Source organism: Sceloporus occidentalis, unplaced genomic scaffold (genome assembly GCF_023333645.1).
Source record: "Sceloporus occidentalis isolate IW3139 unplaced genomic scaffold, rSceOcc1.0.p SCAF_238, whole genome shotgun sequence".
NCBI classification, from domain to species: Eukaryota; Metazoa; Chordata; class Lepidosauria; order Squamata; family Phrynosomatidae; genus Sceloporus; species Sceloporus occidentalis.
The window spans coordinates 8,431-29,686 of NW_028317218.1; the positions used below are offsets into that span (position 1 = coordinate 8,431).

The 21,256-nt window shown below is 46.4% G+C and overlaps 1 protein-coding gene across 1 annotated transcript; it reads left to right on the forward strand.

The window, feature by feature from the left end:
* The first annotated feature begins 1,736 nt into the window (after positions 1 to 1,736).
* LOC149276444 (DENN domain-containing protein 2A-like) lies at positions 1,737 to 20,438 on the forward strand. Its single transcript, XM_089503625.1, has 19 exons — positions 1,737 to 1,804; positions 3,219 to 4,325; positions 7,034 to 7,158; positions 9,363 to 9,481; positions 9,849 to 10,046; positions 10,322 to 10,415; positions 12,953 to 13,003; positions 13,345 to 13,532; positions 13,630 to 13,739; positions 13,942 to 14,011; positions 14,309 to 14,386; positions 14,522 to 14,662; positions 14,919 to 15,067; positions 16,142 to 16,319; positions 18,105 to 18,146; positions 18,512 to 18,629; positions 18,709 to 18,948; positions 19,759 to 19,845; positions 20,407 to 20,438. The coding sequence occupies exons 1-19, from the start codon at positions 1,737 to 1,739 to the stop codon at positions 20,436 to 20,438; spliced, it is 3,195 nt and encodes a 1,064-aa protein (XP_089359751.1).
* Positions 20,439 to 21,256: the final 818 nt, after the last annotated feature.

Genomic DNA, 21,256 nt, shown 5'->3' on the forward strand with positions numbered 1-21,256 from the left:
TAAGACCAGGAATGTCGGCCACGATTAATTACCGAGCTCCGAGGTTGTACAAGGACTTCGACCGAGGTTCCTACCCCTCTACCCCTGAGAATCTTAAAATGTTAACCCTTTAATAGCCCCATCACAAAGATCCTATTCATGACTTGTGAAGATATTCTGAATGAAGTCACCTGTGTTCAAACAGGGATTCCAAGGAGAATATGAAGGAGCCTCGATAATAATCGTAATAATGGAGACAAGCCGAGATATGGGCATCGGTTTCCAGTTAGTTGATAAATGGATATTGGCCCAAAGTGGTCTTATCGCTATAGCAACAAATGGAATACAACGATCCGCAGGAACATTCCGTTGGAAGTCCAGCTTTCCAATACTTCACCAAACACTGGCACCGAGCCTACTGGGTCCGGTGGCCCAATCCGCAAGGACAGGACCCTGGAGAAGTGTTATTGTGGGGCTCTCCGGTTTAACCCTTGGGTTTCCTTACTCCTTGGCATGCAGAAAGCCGCGTTGTCGTCTATCGGATGAGTTCCATGCCCTGCCAGCTTTAGTCCCCCCCGTTACTATGGTGGGTATGCTGGGCTTTAGTGGACCATGATGGGAGATTCCTAGGATAAGTCTCTATAGAGTGAACCTCATAGGTCTCTCTAAACTTCAAACTCAACTCAGTAGAGTGAGATCCTTCTGAGTTGGGCATCCGATTTGGACCTTAGAGAAAAACGTTTGGGTTCTCGTTGGCTTGTTTGCCTTGTCTTTCCAAAAACATATTTTGTTACATTATATCAGAGGCTTTAGTGCAATGTAAGGAAGATTTACTTTACTGAGTGGGTGGTAGATAAGTGGAACAGCCTCCTAGCAGAGGTGGTAGAGGGTAATACAGTGAGGGTATTAAACATGCATGGGATAGACATACGGCTCCTGAATCTAAGACGAGACCAACGTTTTTTACAGCAGAAGAAACGAGGGGCTAGTCGGGGGCCGGATGGGGTTGGTGAATATTGAAAGATTCTAAACTATTCTCATTTCGTCTTTTGTTTTTTTTGCCGAGAAGGATCAGGAATTTGGTTTGTTTTTGGAAGTCGGACGCAGTTTGCATGTAAATTTGGTTGCATCCCCGGGGGCCGCAGCGTGTCTCGTCTGATACGTTGCGTAACAGGCAGGGTTTTGTGTGAATTCGGTGAAGTGGCACAGATTGAGGTTTCCGTGGCGCGGATTGCAATTGTTAGGGATTTGGAGTCCGCGCTGTGCCCCGCAGCATGGAATTGGCCGGAACGGGGTCGTCGGGGCACAGAGAAGTATTTGGCAGAGACGGTCGTTCCAATTCCGAACTCCGAGAACCAGGAACCGAGACACGTTAACACCGCGGGGCCTGTCCGCGAAGCCGTCTGACCGTCGGAAATCTGATTCACGTCCAAGAGCTCATTGGGAAGAATCAAATAGAATGCAAATGGACCTTATCAAATATAGAGGCACACATGCCTCCCAACTATCCCGCGTTATGCAGGACAGTCCTGCGGGGGCAGTTGGGGTCATGAGATATTTTTTTTCTTTCTTTGTACTTGAGGCGTTCTGATAATGTCTTCACTTCAGGAGCCGTATGCCCATGCATGTTTAAATGCCCTCACTGTATTAGCCTCTACCACTTCTGCTGGGAAGCTTATCTTTTTGGTCGGCGTCGGCGACTGACACTTTTTCTTTCTTGCCGCAGGGGAGCAGGGGCGCCGGCACATGCTGACACGATGACCGTGAGACGGACGGCAGAGGTGACCAGGAATAAGGGCCGCTCGTTGCATCAGTCCAGCCGCAGGTATGCCGCATCTTGGCTACGGTTTTGGGTGTTCGTGGCGGGGTTCTGGGTTACCTAATGATATCACCGCGACCTTCACGCCACATTTCGGGGTCCCTTCAATCTCTCAGCTGTAACTCAGAAATACGCTTACATGAGGTGCCCCGATTGTCCAATTTTTACCATGCTTAAAAAATGCATCATTCGGGGCAGACATATGGTTTTTGTGAATGCTGCTAATTTAGGGCTTTTGGATGAAGCAGTGAAATATTCTGACCCCCCCACCTCGTTACTGTCCATCATGTTAATCCCTGAGGATTTTTAAAAAGCCTACCCCGCCAGAGGTGTATTTACTATGGGCCCTGACCCAAGGAAGCTCCCCAGCAGCCCCGTCCGAGTCTGCTGTCCTCACGGTGGAGCGCTGACATATGACATCATATCCTAGCGCCCCGTGACATAAAACCGTCTATGGAGGCTCAGTCTCCATACTGTGAATGGGCTGTGTGGGGAGATCAGAGACCCCAGTTGTCACCAACCCAGCGAGCAGCGACACGCGAAAGAGGGTCCGATTGCCCAAAAAAGGGGCAATCGGACCCTTTCGTGACGGGGCGACTGCCGCCTTAGGCTTAGGACGCCGCTGCACCCTTTTTTCATCCAGAATATCCAACCGGCACTGAAAGGGTTACAGATTTCCGTTCACGGCCCCACCGGACTGCGCGTATCTGGGTGGCGGGAGCTCTGATCGCTGCTGGCCGTGCCTGTGGCTTGCGTTTTTTTATGTTTTTTGTCTTTTTTTTTTCTTCCTTTTTCCACTTTGTCCGCGGGTTTCGTGCCAGGAGATCCGGATCCACTTTCTTCCGAGCGCTTTGTGCGGCTTCGTTGGGGATTTTCTTTAATGCTGACTCACAAGGAGTGAAACTTAACTTAGCGTGCGACGGACACTCCGTCCTCTGCGAGTTCTGGAATAACTTCTCGAAGAACTTTCGTTTTCCCGTAGAAGGGACAGGAAGTCTTGGGAAAAAGAGGACTCTATCCATAGATCGCAAGCTCCTGCTTTGTGGGAGAATAATTTTAAGAGGACAATTAACCTTTTCACTGCATTAGGGCGTTGAGTGGCGCATGTACCTCTGTAAAATGGGTTGAAAGTGACACTTTTCATTAATCATTACGGTCACTCTTCCCAAAATCCTACAGTTCCTGGCATGGGTGGCCCAAGGATAGCAGGAGTGACCACCCTTGCACCACTTTTTTTGATCTTCAACCCCACCATGAACCACAAAATCGTAGTCGCATTAAGTATTATTTTTCTTTTTCCACTTCTTTCAATTTCAAAACAAGGTTACGCATTTGGGAAGCTGGGTTTCCTTTGGAATGTTTGAAACTACAGCAGCGTATAAACTTAAGGTGACTTCTAATTTTTTTTTCTACTTCGCAGGGCAAAACTTGAAGGAAAAGAGAACTTTGCGGCTCTGGGAAAACTTGAAGTTTCTTTTCCTGGAAAAAGCGAAGGAGATAATATTTTTGTGACTGTGCAGGAGAACCGAGAGGGGCCTCTAAGGAACCGCTCCCTGGAAGGTCTGGAGAACCTTCAAGACGAATCGGACCCGGAACGTCTAGAACGGAACATGCTTAGTCGCAAAATGTTCATCAATGAACCGGTCATGGATCTGAATGTGAAGGAACACGGGCATATCCTTAAGAAACAACTGGGGGGCACGCAGATACCCCAAAAGGTCACACTGAAGAAGACCTCGAGCATCAAGGACAAGATTTCTGAGTGGGAAGGTAAGAAGGAGACTCATTCTCCCGTTCTCAGCAGGAAGGAGTCCATGCATGTGAAGCGCCAGGACTCGGTGGCACTTTCTCCCGGAGATGCGGTCGGAGCGGATGGAAAGCTTCGGCAAAAGGGAAGCGTTAAAAGGATGTTCAGCCGAGAGAATGAAAGCAAAGAGACGGACAAGAAAGAGACCTCAAAGGTGGAGAAAAAGACAGAAAAAGAAGCCGATCCAAGTAGAGAGAGACTCCAAGATCAGGTGGCTCCATCTTCTAAGAAGGACCAGGTGATAGTCTTGAGTCAGGTGAAAAAGTTTGAAAAGTCCTCCAAAGAAGGATCGGTAGAGATGCAACCGCAGCTGCCGGGCACCTATTACTCGCCACAGTGTCTCGAGACCGATAACCAGGAGCACAGAGCGGGGTCCAAGCAAAAATGGGGCTCGGACTCTGAAAACACCGAACCTATCTTTGGGACGGTGGGGGAGGGCAGAATATCTAGAAGGACAAGCAATGCTGAGAATGTCTATACGGAACCCGGGGCGCCAGAGAAGAAGTTGCCAATTAACCCACTGCCCAAACCTAGAAGAACGTTCCGGCACGAAGGAGAAGGGGAGATGGGGACGCGTAGGCCAGGTGGACTCCGTAAAATCGATCGGGATTTGCCCCCACTTCCTTGTATATCTCCCCCTCCTCTCCCCTCGTCGCCACCTCCTGCGGCCGTCAGCAGAAGGCTTTGGAACAGCAAACACAAGAATAACGGAGACCACAGGTATTATTTAGCAATTTATTCAATGAATTCTAATTGAATCCTTGTCTGTGCTGAACAAATTAAATTTATATATGAGATTCCTAATGAAATGAGGGCCATCTGCGGTTGACTTCATCGTCCACTTTCAGTTGGCTAAGCGTGATGGGAGTGGTATTTTCAGCAGATCCGGTACCAGCATTTACTTTGCAGTCAGTCCAACCAGAAGTGCCACATTTCACGGGTTTAACCAAAAAAGTCATAAGAAGAGTGAATATTAGCCCCCCAAGTTATTCCGTCGAAGTTGGGCCAATAAATGATCACTTGTGATGTCATGGTCATTCACCTCTGAGTGGGTTAAGGTAACTTTACATCGTTCCTGTGTTGGCCTGATACAATGTATCAACTTCCCGTAAAAAATGTAGCTTTTGGCCGTCAGCGGCACTTTGTATAATCAGCCGGCTGCTGGCCTTAAAGTGCCAGGGGCGCCCTGTCATAGCCAGTCTGACAATGCATGGCTGGCTCTCAGGGGCCAAAAAGACCCTTTCAGGTTTATTCTCCAAGCTGATCATAGGCTACTTTCCAGCCTTCCCAGCTATGTTGTACTCGGGGATAATCCTTGGGTTCTTTGAGGATCTAGTAAAAAAAATAAATCCATGTTTTACTAACTATCTGTAATTTGTGGACCAAAATTATAATTTTGGCATTTGTTGTGATAAATTGGATATTTTGTTACCTGGAACCAGTATAATAAACAAAGTATTATTTTGAAGATCAGCTTCACGGGTGTCCTATAATATCTCCCGCTCCGGCTATAAATCTGTCCATCAGGAAGGAAACTTGTAGGTTTATTTTGGTTTCCGGCCCCAGATGGTTATTACATGCAAACATCCCCATACAAGAATATTCCGTGGCGCTTTGAAGAGCTTGCCAGCACTTTAACCCTTTCCAGAGGTTGTGATAAATTGTAACAAAAAAATAAATAAATCTTTTTTTTTGGTGTTGTGTTGTTTTGGAACTAAAAGGGTTAAGAAAGAAAATTCCTAAAATAGTGAATTTTAAGAATTTTCAAAATTCTTCCATCGGTTGCTACCTCCAGAGCAGATAATAATTACCCCCTAGGTTGCTCTGATTTGAAGATTTTGGGGCCATAACTAAGATTTGAATCTTTGAGCTGATTCTTCATGGCAAAGCTAATGAAGTCAGAGTGTGCAGCTGGGTGATTGAGACTGAGACATTCGGTGCAGTTCCTTTTGGGAAATACTAGATGTTTACCTTTGTTTTTGGGGCAAACGGGCCAATTGTCATCCAACTGCTATGAACTGTAAAAAAATGTAAAAATAATTATTATTAATATTACTAACAATTAAATAATAATATATTATTATATTCATATTATGATTATTGTTACTAGTACTATAATACTATATCTAATATTAACTTAAAATATTATACATCACTCCTGTGTTCCAATGGCCCTTTATCACTCCCATCACTCCTGTGTTCCAATGGCCCTTTATCACTCCCATCACTCCTGTGTCCCAATGGCCCTTTATCACTCCCATTACTCCTGTGTTCCAATGGCCCTTTATCACTCCCATCACTCCTGTGTTCCAATGGCCCTTTATCACTCCCATCACTCCTGTGTCCCAATGGCCCTTTATCACTCCCATTACTCCTGTGTTCCAATGGCCCTTTATCACTCCCATCACTCCTGTGTTCCGATGGCCCTTTATCACTCCCATCACTCCTGTGTTCCAATGGCCCTTTTATCACTCCCATCACTCCTGTGTCCCAATGGCCCTTTATCACTCCCATCACTCCTGTGTTCCGATGGCCCTTTATCACTCCCATCACTCCTGTGTTCCAGTGGCCCTTTATCACTCCCATCACTCCTGTGTTCCAACGGCCCTTTATCACTCCCATCACTCCTGTGTTCCAATGGCCCTTTATCACTCCCATCACTCCTGTGTTCCAATGGCCCTTTATCACTCCCATCACTCCTGTGTCCCAATGGCCCTTTATCACTCCCATCACTCCTGTGTTCCAATGGCTCGTTGTGTTCGCGGATCCCAGTTTAAGTTTAAAAGGCTAATTGATGGTTAGAAAACACTTTTTGCAATTATGTTACAGCCAGAAATGTCCTTGTTTTCCATGAAAAGTGGCCCAAGCTTTTAAATGGTAATGATAGATTACATATCTAAAGCATCATAAAAATTAGAAATAAAAAATAGGAAAAATATAATAAATATCTATATAAAAGTTAACAATAAGCAAACTGATGTGGGTTTTTCTGTTACTGGCCCAAATACACACAAACTCTTTTTATTGGCAGGATGTTGCAGGAAACTAAACAGCTTCTTCTTCCGGTCACCTGATCGCTTTTGTGTAATAATTACTCCGTGATAATAACAACGTATTGTGTTCCTTGCTTCCATTGTCTGTTACAAAGTAACACATTTTCTATTTCTGCAGAACCTTCCATTTTTACAATGGTTTCCATATTCAATAAATGCCCTGTGTTTGCCTTGTTCTCATAACTGAGTTAACGTTCCGGGTCTGGGAGTGTGGTAGATATGTGGAACAGCCTCCCAGCAGAGGTGGTAGAGGCTAATACAGCGAAGGGAATTTAAACATGCATGGGCTAGGCATATGGCCCTGATTGAGGATTGAGTCTTTAAAGCAGATTCCGTGTTGATAACCGTCTTTCTGTTTCTGGTTTTGTGCGCCAGGAAGTCTTATGAATTTGAGGACCTTCTGCAGTCGTCGGAGAGCGGCAGAGTGGACTGGTATGCTCAGACCAAGCTGGCCCTCACACGCACTTTATCAGAGGAAAACGTCTACGAGGACATCCTGGGTAAGGCGTCCAGGGAGTCCTCACCTGTCCTACACAGATCCGATGGCTAGGGTGACCTGACTTACCCTTTAAAGACAAACTGCTACTGTCACAGCTTTCAGCGTAGAACCAGGGGTCAGCGTCTAAAACTAGAGGATCAGAGGCTTTGATGGACATTAAGGTAGATAAGTGTAACAGCCTCCCAGCAGAAGTGGTAGAGCCTAATATAGTGAGAGAATTTAAACTTGCTGTATACGGTAATGTCGGTCGGCATTGGCAAACAACCTGGTTTTATCTCATTTTGTTCCAATAAACCCCCTTTATCTGCAGACCTGGAGCCGCCGTTGCTGTCAGTCATGTGATATTTTGGGTGATTTTCCCGGCTCAAACACCACACTGAGCTGATGCTTTATGGCGATGCTAATGAAGTCCCTTCCTCCATAGACTTTCATTAGTATGAGAGTCCTACTGGGTGCTTAAGACTGAGCCGTTCTATTATTTCCCACTGGCAGTATGATAAGGAGTCGGGGGGGGGGGTTGTCTAGTAGTTTGGGCTCAGTTAACAGAGCGAGAATCATACAAATGGCTGATTTGGAAACATTATATTATGGGGGCAAAAATACAACCGGGGTAATAAAGAAAACAGAACAATATTTTTGAAGAAGTATTTTTAATCCGATATGAATAAAACACTGTGAGAGTTCCTACTTTAAGGAGGTTTTCTTTCCAAATGCAAATTTAAATGTCTGTCTGGCTAAGGAAGATGGGAATCGCTTCTGTCTGGATAGGAAAGAACTATATTTCTTAGCACGTGGAAGTGACTTAATTGTATTATTTGCCTTTTATTGTTTCTTTTAACGTTTTTCCTCCTCCGCTTTCCCCGCCCCTATCTGGTTGCTCTCCCCACTTCTATGTTTTTTCCCCTCCTCGATAGAATCAGCCTCCCTGGAAACTTCTCTTCCTTTGAACTGGAATAGAATTATCCTTGAGATGCATGATGTCAGAGCGAGCTTTCCTTAATCTCTTGTGGCTGAACCCGCATTAAGCTGTGGGAAGGAAACGTGACCTTTGGTTAAAGGGACAGCCCGACTTTAAAACATATCCGAGTATCCCGCTTCCTCCGCTCAGCACTTTGCACGTTCTTTGCACCGTTACTGATACCTAAAACCTTACAGCAAATAATTCTTTAATCGCGTAAAATTTGGTCCCATTGATCATGTTTGCCAGGAAGACTTAATGGTCATGTGATACAAAAGGAGGTATGGATTGGTTGTTGCCATATAAAAGTTTCAGTGTAGTTTTTAATCTGATTATTTAACATACTTAAGAGTGTGATGTTAATGAGCGTGTTTTGTGTCTGAAAAATATTTTCCTCCTTGAGCATAACCTCCAGCGCTGTATATAATCCCGAGCGCTGAATACAGTCCAACCCCCCAGCGCTGTATACAGTAATATAACCCCCAGCGCTGTATACAGTAATATAACCCCCAGCGCTGTATACAGTAATATAACCCCCAGCGCTGTATACAGTAATATAACCCCCAGCGCTGTATACATTAATATAACCCCCCAGCGCTGTATACAGTAATATAACCCCCCAGCACTGTATACAGTAATATAACCCCCAGCGCTATATACAGTAATATAACCCCCAGCGCTGTATACATTAATATAACCCCCAGCGCTGTATACAGTAATATAACACCCAGCGCTGTATACAGTAATATAACACCCAGCGCTGTATACAGTAATATACCCCCCAGCGCTGTATACAGTAATATAACCCCCAGCGCTGTATACAGTAATATAACCCCCAGCGCTGTATACAGTAATATAACCCCCAGCGCTGTATACATTAATATAACCCCCCAGCGCTGTATACATTAATATAACCCCCCAGCACTGTATACAGTAATATAACCCCCAGCGCTGTATACAGTAATATAACCCCCAGCGCTGTATACATTAATATAACCCCCCAGCACTGTATACAGTAATATAACCCCCAGCGCTGTATACAGTAATATAACCCCCAGCGCTGTATACAGTAATATAACCCCCAGCGCTGTATACAGTAATATAACCCCCAGCACTGTATACAGTAATATAACCCCCAGCACTGTATACTGTAATATAACCCCAGTGCTGTATACAGTAATATAACCCCCAGCGCTGTATACAGTAATATAACCCCAGCTATATACTTGTTATTATTGTCTCCGCAGACACCCCTTCCAAAGAAAATCCTTACGAAGATATTGAGACAGACAATCGTTGTCTTGGGAAGAAGTGCGTCCCGGCTTTTCCAAGCTCGATCCCCACCATTCCCGGAACTCCCACCAAGGTGAAAAGCGGACATATAGTTCGATTTTAGATTAAATTATTTACTATTAGTATGAAGTATGTAATATTATGCCTTTTTATTAAAAAAAATATTTTTATATAATTTACCAACTTAAAATCTCTTATTGAAATGGTTCTGCATGTGTAACTTTTAAGCTGTTTGCTACAAAGTATCACAAGAAAAAGATATTTTTTATATATTTGTTATCATTATTCTAGTATCAATTAAAAAATATTAAATGAGAAAATATTCTTTAGTGTTAATGTTTTTAAAATCTGCCAGTGGCAGCCATGATCAGGATGCGGCAGCCATACTGAAGATACCAGCATCGCAGGGTCCTTTATTAACCCTTCCCCTGTTTCTGAAGGTTTCCCAGAAGTCCCCCTTTTTTAGACAAAACTCGGAACGTCGGAGCTTCAAACTGTTAGACCTTCGGAAGTTGGGACGAGATGGAGTAGCCTCTCCCAGTAAACTAAGTCCTCCGTCCTCTCCGAGCAGCCCCGATGATTCTTTTTTCGGCACGGGGGACCCTCCGAACGGACGGAAGAGGCGAAAAATCCCAAAGGTAGGTCTGGCCTTAAATTCTCATTAATACATATAGTGCCGGCCCGGACTGGACATCGGGGGGGGGGGGGGGGCTTGCCTCCTGCTCTTGATCTGCCCCTCCAGTGGCAGATTGGGTGCACCCTCTGGATATGCTAATAAACGCGTATCCAGCCATCAGCCAGACATTAGGCCATTAAGCGCCCGCTGGCCTTAAAGTGCCGGGACCGCCAATCAGGTCCTGGCGTAATAATCCACCTTTTATTATTTCTTTTTAAACATTTGCCTTCTGTGCAGCTGGTGATCAGAATCAATGCAATTTTTGAAGCCCGGCGAGGGAAAAAGAGAGTGAAGAGGCTGTCACAGTCCACGGAGAATAATTCAGGCAGAGGTAATTCTTTTGTCTGCTTTGTCGTTTCCAAGATTGTGTGAAGTTCTTCCACTTATAGGAGACGTCGATAGTCCTCGGTTGGGTGTTGAGGAGACGTGAATCGTAACGAATTGAAAGTGATTTTAATTACACAGCGTACTCTTCAGTCTGGGTGACCCCGCAGCGTTGAGCTCGAGGCTATCCGGGGCAGATACTGGGTAGCTTGGAGCTCATTAGCCAGCGTTTAGGCCGTGCGTGTCTTAGACATCTACAGACGCCATGCTGTCTAATGCACCGTGCATAGGCAGTACTTTTATACTGGGACAGACCTGTACTTGATGGGACAGGGCTCAGAAAACGGAACTGTCCCGGGAAATTGGGGACTGTTGGCAGGTATGACACAGCAGTTTTAGTGCTGAGGACCTGGAGGCGTGACATAGTTACTCTGAGCGAAGCGGCCTGCATTTTATCTTTATAAACATAAAGTGTGAATGGAAACCTCCTCATTTACCCAGCAATAACCTGGATCCCCTCTGTTATTATCTGTGGAGGTTCCTCGCAGGGGCCAATCCAGAGCCTGATCTCAGGAGGGGAACACACGCTAACACACCCAGACACTCACACACCCAGACACTAACACACCCAGACACTAACACACCCAGACACTAACACACCCAGACACTCACACACCCAGACACTAACACACCCAGACACTCACACACCCAGACACTCACACACCCAGACACTCACACACCCAGACACTAACACACCCAGACACTCACACACCCAGACTCTAACACACCCAGACACTCACACACCCAGACACTCACACACTCACACACCCAGACACTAACACACCCAGACACTAACACACCCAGACACTCACACACCCAGACTCTAACACACCCAGACACTCACACACCCAGACACTCACACACCCAGACACTAACACACCCAGACACTCACACACCCAGACACTCACACACCCAGACACTAACACACCCAGACACTCACACACCCAGACACCCACACACCCAGACTCTAACACACCCAGACACTCACACACCCAGACACTCACACACCCAGACACTCACACACCCAGACTCTAACACACCCAGACACTCACACACCCAGACACTCACACACCCAGACACTAACACACCCAGACACTCACACACCCAGACTCTAACACACCCAGACACTCACACACCCAGACACTCACACACCCAGACACTCACACACCCAGACACTCACACACCCAGACACTCACAAACCCAGACACTCACACACCCAGACACTCACACACCCAGACACTAACACACCCAGACACTCACACACCCAGACACTCACACACCCAGACACTCACACACCCAGACACTCACACACCCAGACACTCACACACCCAGACACTCACACACCCAGACACTCACACACCCAGACTCTAACACACCCAGACACTCACACACCCAGACACTCACACACCCAGACACTCACACACCCAGACACTCACACACCCAGACACTCACACACCCAGACTCTAACACACCCAGACACTCACACACCCAGACACTCACACACCCAGACACTCACACACCCAGACACTCACACACCCAGACACTAACACACCCAGACACTCACACACCCAGACACTCACACACCCAGACACTCACACACCCAGACACTCACACACCCAGACACTCACACACCCAGACACCCACACACCCAGACTCTAACACACCCAGACACTCACACACCCAGACACTCACACACCCAGACACTCACACACCCAGACACTCACACACCCAGACACTCACACACCCAGACTCTAACACACCCAGACACTCACACACCCAGACACTCACACACCCAGACACTCACACACCCAGACACTCACACACCCAGACTCTCACACACCCAGACACTCACACACCCAGACACTCACACACCCAGACACTCACACACCCAGACACTCACACACCCAGACACTCACAAACCCAGACACTCACACACCCAGACACTCACACACCCAGACACTCACACACCCAGACACTAACACACCCAGACACTAACACACCCAGACACTCACACACCCAGACACTCACACACCCAGACACTCACACACCCAGACACTCACACACCCAGGCACTCACACACCCAGGCACTCACACACCCAGACACTCACACACCCAGACTCTAACACACCCAGACTCTAACACACCCAGACACTCACACACCCAGACACTCACACACCCAGACACTCACACACCCAGACACTCACACACCCAGACACTCACACACCCAGACACTCACACACCCAGACACTCACACACCCAGACACTAACACACCCAGACACTCACACATTAAGTTCCATGCACACAGACAGACACACTAACACGATCACACAGACATTCACACTAACACCCACATCTGGACACTCACACTAACACTCATGCACACAGACAGACACACGCTAACACACCCACTAACGTATCCACACACAAACGTCCTTGTGGATTTAGTCAGTCCCTCTATTGTCACCCTCTCTCTCTTATTTCAGTTACAGACGATAACAGCGAATCAGACAGCGACACAGAGGAGAAAATCAGAGGTAAAATATATTATTATAGATTCTGAGTCGTGTCCCTCGGAGGGTTGGCATCAATTATCTCTGGGAAAAAAACGGGGAGATTTCAGAGGAAGAGGTTATAATCTAAAACTAAAGGTCAGAGGGTTAGACGGAAGAAAATTTTACTCTGCTGAAGTGGAACGGCTTCCCAGCAGAAGTGGTAGAGGGTAATACAGTGAGGGGATTAAACATGCATGTGATAGACATACGGCTCCTGAATCCAAGACGAGACCAATGACTGATTAAGGTTTGACGGGGGGCCAAATTGTTCTTAATTAATATTATATATATATATATTGTATCTCTTTGTAATTCTTCTGAAGCTCACAGCCAGAGGCTGGTCCACGTGAAATCCCGAATGAGCCTCACGCCGCGGTATCACACCCTGGAGCGAGATCTCATCGAGTACCAAGAACGCCAACTCTTCGAATACTTTGTGGTCGTCTCTCTGCACAAGAAGCCGGCCGGGAACATCTACATCCCCGAGGTCACCCAGCAGTTCCCCTTGAAGGTAGATTCATTGTAATACATCACGCGGGATCTCGCCACATTAGAGCGTCCGTGATTGTTTCAGACGACGCGCTTACAAGCCAATGAATTTCTTATAGCTGGAGAGATCGTTCAAATTTATGCGAGAAGCCGAGGACCAACTTAAAGCAATCCCCCAGTTCTGTTTCCCCGACGCTAAGGACTGGTCCCCCGTCGGCCAGTTTGTAAGGTAAGGCGAGGGACAGGTATTTAAAATCCAGATATTTATTTGTTAACATATTTAATGCCAATTTATTTATTTTTTTTATTCACTTTTTTTATTTTATTATATTTTTGCTGAGAATATTTTCCTAAAATTGCTCCAATGTCTCTAGCTGTCATTAAAGATCTTTAGGACCCTCATCGTGCCGCGTTCCTTTCTATTTCCATAGCGAAACCTTCTCGTTTGTCTTGACCGGGGAGGACGGCAGCCGGCGTTTCGGTTACTGCAGGCGGCTCCTGGTAACTAACCTTTGCTTTTCATCTTGCCCCATCTTTGAAGAATCCCTCTTTCTCTTTACTCTTCAACCCCCGTTACCCCCAGAATTCACAAATATTTATTGAACGGGGACCTTTTAGCCTCTAATTTTAACCCCTTGATTATTAAGGCTACGCGGGATCTACAGACTCTTTTAATGTTTTATATCTTTTATTTTCTCATTCGCTCATTAATGATGCATAGATCCCCCCCCCCCCGTGGGTCACGATGCGTTAAACATGTGTCCGGATCTCTGTTTTCTCTCCATTATGCTTCTACAGCCCAGCGGGAAGGGCAAACGCCTCCCTGAAGTGTATTGTATCGTGAGCCGGCTGGGCTGCTTCAACCTCTTCTCCAAGGTACGTCCGGCCAGGAAACAAAGTAACCAATTCCACCGCGATGGAGCGGGGTCATACATTTACACGATGGGGCAAACGAGAGAGGAGGAATGAGGTTGGGGAGCCCGGGTCTCACGCTGGGTTCTTCTCTTGTAGATTCTGGATGAGGTGGAGAAGAGAAGAGGCATCTCGCCGGCCCTGGTCCAACCATTTATGAGGAGTATTATGGAAGCGCCGTTCCCCGCTCTGGGCAGGAAGATCTCGGTCAAGAACTTCCTTCCGGGATCAGGAACCGAGGTACGCGGGAGACGACGGGACTTCCGGGATTATAGAACCTGCTGGCGGTTCAGCCCCGCTTGGCCCGTCTAGTCTGCTGTAGAGACTCAAACCTTAATCGGTCGTTGGTCTCGTCTTAGATTCAGGAGCCGTATGCATGTTTAAATACCCTCACTGTATTACCCTCTACCACTTCTGCCGGGAGGCTGCTCCACTTATCTACCACACTCAAACATTGTATCTGGCCAGTTATAACATGTCGGTTCTGATTTTAAAGGTCATCGAACTTTGCCGGCCCCTGGATTCCCGACTGGAGCACGTGGATTTTGAATCGCTCTTCAACACACTAAGCGTTCGGCACGTGATACAAATCTTTGCCTCTCTCCTGCTTGAAAGAAGAGTCATTTTCATGGCAGACACCCTCAGGTACCGACCAATTCTTGGCTTACCTGCTGCACTAGTGTTTTTTTAGGAGTTTTTATTTTTCCCCCCACCTTTCATCCTTTAAAGAGAATGCTGAGCATGATGGGAGTTGTTTTCCAGTACAGCTAGAATGCCATTAATGACACATCACGCGGCAGAATTTTTTTGACATCATAACTGTTTCCAAGTCCCATTCTGGGATTTATTTATTAATTTTTTTGTATTTTTGCGGCATCATCGGGGTTAATTCTCGTCCGGCCAAGTTGAACTTTACATCAAAAAAAATGCCTTGCATTCCCCTCTGCGAACTTCCTGCTTAAATACGGAGAGAGGGGGTTAATGAGACAGCACGCTTGGCTCGCTTCCTGTTTGTGTTGCCACGGAAACAGAGGTAAACACAGCCAATTAGCGCTGATCTCACCCCTTGTGTAAATCTTGGCAAGGTTCCAGCATCTGTTCCAAAAATGGAGGGGAAAAAAACTGCAGTTGTCTAAAAATGGGCCGTCTAAGCCTTTTTTTTTTTTTTACAGAGGCGGACGCTTTACATTGGGGGGGGTGAAAGTTTTTAAGAATCTTAACCGTTTGAGTGCCAGGGTTGACGCCGATGCATAACATTTCCAGAACGTTAATGAATCTAAAAAATAATAATAATAATCTACTTTGTTCGTTTACTTTTATATAAGTAAAAAAATGTATTTCTTTCAAAGGGATCTCTCAGCACTTTTTTATTCCTAGTACGAGATTAAAAATGTATTTAAAAAAAATTCCACTTTTTTTTTTTTTACCCGTGGTTTTTGCCCCATAATATAAAGTTTTCAGGCAGCTGCATATCAGCCATTTGTATGATTCTCGCTCTGTTATCTGATCCCCGATCTACTAACCCCCCCCGACTCCTTATCATACTGCCTGTGGGGAACAATAGAATGGCTCGGTCTTAATCATCCAGTCTGACTCTGGAGTTATTACTGTATACAGCGCTCTCTAAAAGTAAAGTTCGTCCTCTAATAAGACCTTCCGTTCCTGAGGTGGAGGATGGCTGATGTTTTACTGAGACCTGTTTTTATTTTCGGCTTTCAGTACCCTGTCCAAGTGCTGCCACGCTATGGTTGCCCTGATTTACCCCTTCGCCTGGCAACACACCTACATCCCAGTGCTGCCGCCATCCATGATCGACATTGTCTGCTCTCCCACCCCGTTCCTCATCGGTCTTCTCTCCAGCTCCCTGCCTCGTCTGAAGGAGCTTCCAGTGGAAGAGGTGAGGAACTTCTGGCTGTCCTGCGGGACAGAGGTATAGAATGGCAAAATCGGGACTTTCCCCCGCAAAACAGGATAGTTGGGAGGCCAATCCTAATTTCCCTCAATAATACATTAGACTACTGTGTAGAACACTGTATTTGATGCATAAAGGAGAATATATCTGACCCCTGTAAAATTACCCCTGCTTCATTCCCCACAACCATAATTGCCCCTGCATGAGCATCGCATCACCATACGCAGGCAGGAGGTTCCTCTGCTCTCACGATTAACGGTTATCGAGATTCCGAGGGCCCCATCATCCTCCGCATATAACAGATATGTAGATTGTTTGTATGACATCTACCCCCCCGGGGGCATCCGACCATCTGCTGAACAGATACTGGAGCAGAGCTCATTGTATCAGATTTTTTTTGGCCAATTTCCACGCGCGGGGAAAAATGATTCTAATTAACTAACGGTTTCCGGAGGAGGAGGAAAAACATGGATTTATTGGCCAAAAATAGCACCATTTAAATTACAAGCTACAGTAGCCAACCGCAAAGGAACGGAACGAGCTGACGTCACACGCACGCACGCACTCATACACGCACGCATGCACGCACGCACACACTCATACACGCACGCACGCACACACTCATACACGCACGCATGCACGCACGCACACACTCATACACGCACGCATGTACGCACGCACACACTCATACACGCACGCATGCACGCACGCACACACTCATACACGCACGCATGCACGCACGCACACACTCATACACGCACGCATGCACGCACGCACACACTCATACACGCACGCACGCACACACTCATACACGCACGCATGCACGCACGCACACACTCATACACGCACGCACACACTCATACACGCACGCATGCACGCACGCACACACTCATACACGCACGCACGCACGCACACACTCATACACGCACGCACACACTCATACACGCACGCATGCACGCACGCACACACACACTCATACACGCACGCACGCACACACTCACACAGGCACTCACACACACTCACACACGCACACACGCGAACCCCTTGTCCTGTACCTGTGATACAATGTTACAAACATTTCAAAAACATACATTGGTACACTTCCTGTTTCCTGTGGCCTTCTCCTCCTGATTGGCTCCTCCTGGTTGGCTCCTCACTTTGTATCAGTTGAAATATATATCTTTGTTTAGCTAAGGCATCTATTAAGCCATAGTTGCCAACAGTCCTGACTTATTTTTTCTGCCGCCACGATTGTTTCTCCTGCTGTAACGACTCGAACCTTAATCAGTCGTTGATCTCGTCTTAGATTCAGGAGCCGGATATCTATCCAATGCATGTTTCAACCCCCTCACTGGATTAGCCTCTACCACGTCTGCTGGTCGGCCGTTCCATTTTACGATGGAAGGTTGTTCTATTTCCCGTGCAAACAAACGGTCTTTATTTGCTGTCAGAACCCACGTTTCCAGATAGCGGCGGTTTCCGTGCGGCTGGTTCGTGGCATTTTCCGTTTCGTGGAGCGATACGGCCCCCGGTCGCTTCTTTTGTAGCAGCCGATACAAGGCGATGGCTGAGTTATCGTTGGACGCCGTCCAGCAGAATCTGTCATTTCTGGTCAGACGCAGGGAAACCTCAAGCCGCGGCTGAGGATGTGAGAGCAGCCGGCAGTACCGATGCCAGGCTTCTGGGCGATCGCCCCCCCCCCCAGCATGCCGGAGCTGACCCCCGGCACGCAGGCCATTAAAGACGTCTGTCTTTGCTTCTTCCCTGCAGGTTCTGCTGGTCGACCTCGTGAACAATCGCTTCCTCAGACAGGTGAGTGAGATGACTTTCCGTGAATGGGTTAGCACAAGTCGCATAAGCTGCCGAGGGACCTCGGAGGTCTCCTCTTTAGATGGAAAGAAGATGAGACTTCCGAACACCTTTTTTCTATGTTGGCCCAATAAACCTGCTCTGAAGACTCCATAGACTCTTGGACTTTTATCCCATCTCCTGGGGATTGTAGGAGTGAGCTTGGGGGGGGGGGGCTATAGAACATGAATCACATTTAACCCCTTAAGGACAATGGGTTGTGAGCCCGTACATGTACATGGCTTTGTCGTGAAAGGGGTTAAATCCATGAATAAGAATCCAGTGATGTTTTGGGGTAACGTTAACGGAATGTTCTCCGCGCGTTTCAGATAGACGACGAGGACTCTATCCTTCCACGGAAGCTACAAGCGGCTCTGGAGCAGATCCTGGAGCAAAGGAACGAGTTGGCTAGCGAGAAGGAGCCGGGGCAAGCGAACACTCAGCATGGTAAGCATCGCCAGGTCTTCTCCTACTCGGTCCTTTCCCGTCCGGTGTCCCTGAGTTTGGTGTCTCGCGTTCCTCCCAGACGCGACGTCCCTGAACGACGTGGTATCCGAAGCGTTCGTGCGTTTCTTCGTGGAAGTCGTGGGCCACTACTCCCTGTTCCTCGTCCCCGGAGAGCAGGATGAGAAGTCTCTTCTCCGAGATGCTTTTCGCAAGTCTCTCTCTTCCAAGAGCGTCCGTCGGTTCCTGGAGGTGTTCATGGAAACCCAGATGTTTGGTGGCTTCGTTCAGGAGCGGGAGATGCGAAAGCAGGGTACAAAAGGTCAGATTTCCCCGTAATCTTCGTTTCGAACATCTGTTAAGGTTTTTGCAGTCCATGAGTTAGTCCACCCCGGTGATAGTTTCCTTTTTCAGGACGTGTGAATCAAACACTACCGTCCATGTTACATACGAGGGCTGTCGGTCCACAAGCTTTAGACACCTAGAATTTTTGGCCAATTACCTGGTAATGGCCTCAAGAGGGCAAATCAGACAGGCCTTATTTATGTCATAATTCCACGTGTCCATATCTGGAAGATTCCATTGTTTCCAGTCGTATTATATTTGGTGGCTTTCCCGGCTTAAACACCACACCGAGCTGATGCTTTATGGCAATGTTAATGAAGTCCGTTCCTCCATAGACTTTCATTAGTCAGAGAGTCCGGCTGGGTGCTTAGGACTGAGACATTCTATTGTTCCCCACGGGCAGTATGACAAGGAGTCGGGGGGTTTAGTAGATCGGGGATCAGATAACAGAGCGAGAATCATACAAACGGCTGATATGCAGCTGCCTGAAAACTTTATATTATGGGGCAAAAACTACAACTGGGGTAAAAAAGAAAAATAATGTGAATGAAATGTTTAATCTGATACTAGGATCTGGATCATGCAGGCGTTCTCTGCGTTACCCCTTAGCTGGAACGTGGTGAACATTCCATTTGGTTAATGTATTTATTTAGACGCAGATGCACACAGAGCCCCCCCGACCGATGCTTGTCCAGCTGCGAAGCTCTTTCTCTCGGCGAGGGTGTGTGCGGACGGCACGAAACGCTGACCACCCCATTTGTTTGTAAAGCTGCTTGTTTACCCACAGGTCTGTTTGAGGTCCGAGCGCAGGAGTATCTGGAGACCCTCCCGTGTGGGGAGCAGAGCGGGGTCAACAAATTTCTCAACAGAATAGGTAAGAGGGACCAGCTGCGCGTCTATGTGCGTGTATTGGACGTACATGCATTGTGCACATGGGTGGGTTCATGAAGCTAAAGATGCTTTTAACCCAAAGTTTCCTATTTCCCATGTATCTGGATCTCCCTTTACATATCGCGAATGCTGCTACAATGTAACAAAAAGATGTTGTATTAGCCACTTCTGGCGAGAGGCTGTTCCACTTATCTACCACCCTCTCTGTAAAGAAAAGCTTCTCTCCGTTCCATCTAAACCTCTGATTATAATACTATAGGAAAATTGTATTATTGATTATATTCATTCATTGATACATAATAATAATAATGACAATAATAATTATTATTATTATCCATAACCTGTATATATGCTTTTTTCTTCTCCCTAAATATTATAACTAGTTGTGTCTACAGGTATAAAAAACTGTGATTTTTCAGTAACATGTTTATTTACCTAAATCATCCCTAAAAGTTACTTAAATTGTATATATTTTTAATATTTAAATTTTATTAATAGTAATATTTTAATATTAATATATATTTTATTTTGTATTTTTATTTAGGTAACAAAATGCGATTCCTGCACAAGAAGTAGGGATGCGGATAAGCGACCGTGTGGATTTCTATTAAGTTATTAACAAGCTTTCTTAGCTAAAAGATAACCCATTGAGCGGGAGGATCTCCTTCCGCTACACGCTACCGTATGCACAGAAGGCGAGGGGGCCGCGGAGGAACGGTCAGCTTTGGACAGGATCGGGTTAATGCCCCCGCGCATGGCCAATGAAGAAATACTTGTGAGGTTGCGCAATCCTTGTGCACTGGACCGGCATCCGATAAGCTCAACGCTGTCACATGGACCTAGGCGTTTTTTTTTTTTTTTTTTTTTTTTTTTTTAAATCTTCTATTTATGATAGGGTTAAAAAATTTTGGGATGGAGTTAAATATGAAAATTTTTTTTTTCTACCTCTGAGAATTCAGAGGATCGTGAATCACTTGTACAGAAAATCTATCTGTGAATAGGGGATAACGGGACGTGACTATGGCCGACAGATCGGGACAAGGAGTGCAGAGGATAGACATCGCCAATCCCAGTTCCTCTACAAAGAAAAAATAATATTAAATACGTTAAGCTAAGGCATGGGTGGGGCATACATCCAGCCACACCCATTTACCACCCACTTCAGTCTCTGAACCGATAGCACTCTAAGCAGCTGCACGATGTACCTCATGGGAGGTCCTTCCCTGATGATGGAATATGATTGGTCAGTGGGCGTGGCTATGTTCAGTTAAAGTTCTGGGAATTCCACTAATCATTAATATTCTGCATCTTTAAGTCAGACCAGACTGTCCTGTTTTATAGGTGTCTATGTAGATATGTTATGTTTTGTCTGATCAATACCACAAGCTGTGACC

Excerpts from the sequence above, each read along its gene's own strand:
- LOC149276444 (XM_089503625.1), top strand. The coding sequence starts at position 1,737 with ATGACCGTGAGACGGACGGCAGAGGTGACCAGGAATAAGGGCCGCTCG. Across the intron at positions 13,740-13,941 it reads CCCGTCGGCCAGTTTGTAAG|CGAAACCTTCTCGTTTGTCT; the intron begins GTAAGGCGAGGG and ends CTATTTCCATAG. Across the intron at positions 14,012-14,308 it reads GTTACTGCAGGCGGCTCCTG|CCCAGCGGGAAGGGCAAACG; the intron begins GTAACTAACCTT and ends ATGCTTCTACAG.